This window comes from Larimichthys crocea, chromosome I (genome assembly GCF_000972845.2).
Source record: "Larimichthys crocea isolate SSNF chromosome I, L_crocea_2.0, whole genome shotgun sequence".
Classification (NCBI taxonomy): domain Eukaryota; kingdom Metazoa; phylum Chordata; class Actinopteri; family Sciaenidae; genus Larimichthys; species Larimichthys crocea.
The window spans coordinates 7314103-7320102 of record NC_040011.1 but is presented as its reverse complement, the minus strand read 5'-3'; the positions used below and the strand labels follow the sequence as shown (position 1 = coordinate 7320102).

Here is a 6000-nt window from a genome sequence, read left to right as displayed (position 1 = left end):
TATGCATAATACTTCCATATTGTTTTAAAATATGAAATTAGTTGTGGGTTATAACAGCCGATGAGGGCAACAGGCTGAAACCCTTTACCTGGGCCTCTATTACCATGCAGTGAAATTTAAAATATGTTATGCCATATGATGCGACTATATAGATGACTGACCACTGCTGAGGGGAAGTTTCCAGCTCATGACAATCATCTGTGTTGACACGAGTGACTAGCATCACATTTCCTGCCACACTTCTCATGTGTTTCAACTTCCAGTGTCACAAGTGCGGCGTTATTTTTCATAAGTGGAATTGCATAAGCAGGTTTAAACGTGTGTGAGAGCCCCATGGAACTGTTAAAAAAATGGTCTACTGAAACATTAAGACTGGGCTTTTGCAAGTTTTAGGTTTTACATTTACAGTGACACAAAACACTGTGACAGATTGCTTCATGTTCAAAGAACATAGAGCTGCTTGTTAGACTAAACAGACTCCTTTGCGCAATATAAAATGTGCTTCATATTTGAACAGCATCTTTACAACTACCAATTTGGACACTGAACAAGAAGAAAGTGAGTGTGTGTTAAAAATGAAACTTGAGGCCATAGGGTTCAGGTGCTTGGTGCAACAAAGGACATAAAAAACACAGGGTTTCATTGAATGCAATGCATTGACTCAGAATGGAATACTTATTGCAAAAGGCCTTCAACTTCTAAAAGTATAAACGTGTTTTCATGGCACTGGCAGAGGAAGTTTAATGCAAATGTAAAAGTTCATCCACTTCTGCTTAGGTATGATTTCAACACAACCTGCTTTAAAAAGAAAAAAGAAAAAAAAGACGACAAGATGGCACAACACTAAAGATAGCACACATTTTGGAGCATTTACTAACAGGTGTAGTTACTTTTGTAGGCACTAGATGGTGCTGTAGAATTAAAACAAAGACATTTGATGGGAGGCTTGCTTGAAGTTTTGTGACAGCATGGAGCTCTAAAGACAGCAATGTCAGTTTAAACCACAGCAGGACAGCTTATAGACCCTTTTATACTGTGTAATGGTTTGACTAGGGTGCTGATGATACTTATATCAATAGAAAAATGTTTAAATGCCCCACTAAAAAAAAACAACAACCTTGTAACAAACTTTTTATAGTCATGGCTGCACAGGGCAGGTTTAAACATTAAAGTGTACTGTAACCAACTGGACATACATTTTATGAATGCGTGTCACTGTCAAACAAACTACAGAAAACCAAATGTGGCAGCAGAATTACTGTAAAATTTATTTGGTGAACCGTTGCCAGTTTTTAAGTGGTCCCACCTTGATCAAGGTACAATTTGATGGCAAACAAGAAAAAAAAAAGAATGTATGTATGTATGAAAAACAGTTTAATAATCAATCTACCTACCATTAAAAATTCAAAACTAACACCTTTCCTGTCACAGAGTCACTTCAGATACAGTTTGGTTAAGAGAGAGAAGACCCTTTGAAGAATGTCGCTTGTGCATTCAGTCCAACAACTAATTTTTCACCAACTTAAGGCCTTTTCCACTTAAAAGCAGAAACGTTTTTTTCCTGATTTAAATGACAACCTTACCCACACATAAATTAAGAGAAGAAAGTGCATCAAGTGTTCAAGTAGGGTGTATAGCTTGAAAAAAAAAAAACAATAATAGGGAAGGAGGTTTAGGACAGTGTATGGGGGAGGTATCACTGGCACAGGACTGGCAATTTGCAGTGAGATTTAGAGGGAAAGGGTGTGATGTGAGAAGGCTGACCACAACTCAACCACCAAGGCTGATTATATAAGAAGTCCTGCTAGTGCATCAAGTGGTAGATCACAATCACTCTGTGCTGCTTACTGAGTGCGCTACTATTCATGATAAACAACAACTGACAATGTTAGCCTTTATAAAAATGATGCAAGTTGTTCCCAATGTCATTCATTGTTATTTTTTGAAAGCCATGACAGGCTGTGATGGGGAAGGAGGAGAAATGTTAATCTGAAGAAAAAAAAAAAGGGATAAGGGAATATGGGGACATCCACAGTTTTCCAACATGATCCCCGTAACCCCAATTTCATCTTTTGGCACGCCGTGGGTCCCTGCCATTGCTAATGGTAACTGAAGACTTTGAAGCTGTTGGGGGTCCTGCAGCTGTAACTGGAGGTGCTCCGTTGCCGGGTGTCCGACCATTAGGTCGGCCAATGCCCCCGAAAGCAGGGTCGCGGGGTGCACCGGATGGTGGATTGTTGTTGTTAAATGGTGGCATGGCACCATTACCTGTGGATGGAGAAATACAAAAAAAGGCATCTTAAGTCACGTCATCATTGTGTTTTCACACAATGTTTTATCTTATTATAAACAACCAAACTTTTAATATCTCTTTACATCTGTTTGTGTATAGCTTGTTTTGCTTGTTTTGATATGAGGGAAACTACTTGCTGTATGTCCTGTACATATGGCAATGCTGACAATAAAGTTGAACTTGAGATGTTTCATTTCAAATTTAAGCAAGGAACTAAACCATAACCTCTGCCTTACTACTTTGAATTGTTTCATGTATGTAAACTATGATTCTTAAGTATTAATCATTTTTTAAGTTATTTGATTTAAAAATGTATTTTGAACATGTAAAAGCCAAAAAAAAGGGGGAAGAAAAAAAACAAGTCAAACCTGTACATGCACAAACTCAACTGAAAAGTTCTCTTAACCAGTGCAAATTTAATTATAGCTGCATGTTCAAAAAGGAGTAGGAAGAAGTATACACTTAGAGCATCGTTTGTTTTACACTATTTTTGTATACAAGTTTCAAATTCTGGTATTGTGACAACCTTAGTGTAATCAAAAATTTGCTGCACATTTTTATTTATAGTTTTCCTGTACTGACACCATCAGTGTGAACTATTCTACAGAACTAGCATCTCCGCTGTGGCCTGTAGGTGAGTGACAGTGATAGGAGTGGTTATTTGCATAAATGAAAACATACTAACCTGGTGGGGCAGGTGTACCTGAATTCTGGTTGGGTGGAGAGTTTCCCCTCTGATTCTGGTCTGGTTTACCCTGTAAATGGAAGAGAAGGTCACCTTTAACACCCTATCACCACTGGTGTTGACATCAAACCATTAAACAGGTTAAAAAGAGACTGAGGAGAAGATTTTTTTCCCCGCTTATGACAATATTCAGAACTATATTATTATGGGCACCCGAGCAGTTATTTCCCATAATGACAAGTTGGGAGCGGGTGCACGGCTACTCACAGACTTGTTTTGCTGGTTTCCTTGGGTTAGCAGCTCTGGGTTTGGTTCACTGAAGTTGGGCACTTCTGAATACACCATGCAGAACCTGCAGAGACAGAGACAACACCCATGTTTCAACACAACATTCAAATATCAGTTTAGGCGATCAGGTTACTCTTGAATTATTTGACTACATGTTTTCATAATGGAATAAAGTTGTGTATTGATGTTCTTCAACCTCGTTTAAAGCAAACTACACACTCTGCTCTTGCACGATGCCTGCTGCCTGAGGAGAAATTACATCTGGGACAAGAAGATCACTCGAGTAAAAATAGATGTGTGGTCTGCTACTCACTCTCCAATCTTCTGTAGATCTCCTCCTCTTCCAGTGTATAGGGTCAGGCAGCCTTTCCATATGGATGCATAGCTGTGACAAAAAGAGCAAAAGATTAGTCGTACTGTGATTTTAAACTAAGCAGCTCGGGAAAACAACCACACGTTTGCATGCATCGATCTGTCTGTAGATGTCATAAATATTAATGTCCTACCCTCTGGTCAACTTGATGATGTCTCCTGGCTGAATAAGGCTGCCGAGCTCATCCCAAACAGAGATAGCAATGCTCCCACTCTTGTCTGCCACCTTGCAGGAGCGAACCTCATGGCCATCTTTCGTTTTGGTTACTCGTCCTTAATTAAAAAAAAAACAAAAACAAATCAAATCTAAGTTAGAGCTAAGGCTTGTTTACAGTAAATGTCACCATGCTATGTATTAACACAACCGCTGGCCCCTTTAAGAAAGAAAAGACACGAGTTGATGGCATGTGGATGGACGCTTCACAGTCATGGTCTAAACTACTTACCTATTTCCAATACGATGAAAACGATATTTAAATTTTTCGAGCCGGGCTTCACATCCTTTAACAAAAACACGGCCTCGGTTGTAGAGGCTGCCATCCTTAAGTTTGGAGGAAAAGCAGCCACTAGTCGTTAAAGTCAGCAGCTCTGTGTGTCGTCTCTCTACGTTAGCTTCGGCTAATTCATTAGCCCGTTAGCCAAATGCTAACTGAACCGTACTGCAAAAAAACACTAAGGTTATCTTGTTTATAGACACAAGGACCAGCTGCTTAGTTAGTCTACATTCAGGTTAAACACCACAAACACTGTGACACTAGAAGAAAGCTGAGTAAGAGTTCACTGGCCTGTTTTTTTTAGCTTTAGCTACACGCTAGCTCGCTCGTCCTGCAGGCTAAGTGAGCTACCTCCTCCTAGTTTCAGGATGTGAGTCTCTGTGCATCTTTCTTTTCACGAGTGTCGCCATAATGGCAGCTTCATTCTTCACATAGCGTAAATTAACCTATTAATGTAGCCACGCTACAGGCACGTAACGATGTAGCAGTGCGCTATAGAAACAAAAACAAATCAGATAAAATGGTATTAATAAGCTGACAAACAAATCCAGAGTTGTTGTTTTTGTTTTACTGGAGACCGCTCCACTAGCCTGAAGTTACACAATAGCTTGAGAGATTGTCTGTGTTGCTAACTGTTTGTTGTTGTTGTCTCCCTCGATTAATTCCCAGTTAATGTTTCGACCGCATTTCCTTTGTGAGCCTCTTTTCAGAGAGAGGAACTGTTAGCTTTCGCTAAGCGCGCAGTCTGGCCAAATGCTTTGTTTTTAAAGACTGGTGTGTCTATATCTAACTGTGTTCGAAAAGCCTTATGTTAAGGGTCCTGGATATTTATGCTAAACAATACTAAAGCCCCCAAAACGCTATTTAAAATCTGTACAAGCTGTTGACTACGCGCTTTCCCTCTGCTTCAACAATGCCCCCAAAAACTACGTCAGCGACTGTTGCCGGCCGCTTTTATCTGACTCGGTCGGCTCCATTATCCGACACAGCGCAGGGGGACACGCGTAGAAACTTCTTTTCTGTGTGCTCTTATACAATCGAGTCGACACATACTGACAATTATCGGGCTTCTGTTTATAAATACAATGCAGTCGCAACACTAAAAAGCACGACGACGTGCTGACCTGTTAACAGAAAAGAAAGAAAGTAGTTGGTTTGGACCGATGACAGTTACAAAACAACGCGAGAGTTCAGAGTCAACGATGATAAATAGTGTTTTTTTTCTTTTCTTATGTACATAAAGTCACGTTATTCGTTAATTTTATCTCATCGTGGCTAATTGTTACTTTTAACACTAAACATGACCGAGTGACACGGACTTACTCACAGTGGTAGCGCAAAATGTGTGCAAATACTAAGTGTACAATCGTAGCGCACGTCAGTTATAAATACGTTGGGTTCGGTTAGCTCTGTTTTCGAAACCATTCGTGAGAAGCAAAACAAAAATCGTCACGAACAGGATTCGAACCTGTGCGGGGAAACCCCATTGGATTTCGAGTCCAACGCCTTAACCTCTCGGCCACCGTGACTATACAAACTCTATATATATCCAGGATTCATTTTAATGATATCAACAATAGTAGACTTAATATGGCATGATGGCACAATCATATTTCAGTAAATGACTTGGATCGAAGATCGGTCGTTTTCGGCTTGCTAATTGCAACCGCGTACCATCTATAACGACAGCTGAGAGTGTGGTGGAAGAAGCTCAGGGTGTTGGTATAAGTTCGGACATTGGAGGGAGACAAACACCATGAAAACACCTCGGCCCGCTCATATATAACTGGAGAAAAAACCCTCCTTGGAATAGTTTGAGAACATGTAGACACCAATACACTGTTTTGCAGTCTTTGAATGTGGACCTC

At 40.1% G+C, this 6000-nt stretch overlaps 1 protein-coding gene and 1 non-coding gene across 2 annotated transcripts; both read right to left on the bottom strand.

Annotated features, from left to right (window-relative positions):
• Positions 1-1003: 1003 nt before the first annotated feature.
• Positions 1004-5076, bottom strand: nabp1a (nucleic acid binding protein 1a). The gene is made up of 6 exons (XM_010739601.3): positions 4085-5076; positions 3773-3911; positions 3580-3651; positions 3246-3330; positions 2979-3048; positions 1004-2268 (listed from the first exon to the last, which is right to left on the bottom strand). Exons 1-6 carry the CDS (start codon positions 4176-4178, stop codon positions 2066-2068), a joined length of 663 nt encoding a protein of 220 aa, XP_010737903.3. The 5' UTR covers positions 4179-5076; the 3' UTR covers positions 1004-2065.
• Positions 5077-5579: 503 nt separating this feature from the next.
• trnas-cga (transfer RNA serine (anticodon CGA)) lies at positions 5580-5661 on the bottom strand. Its single transcript has one exon. It is a non-coding gene; the product is annotated as a tRNA-Ser (tRNA).
• Positions 5662-6000: the final 339 nt, after the last annotated feature.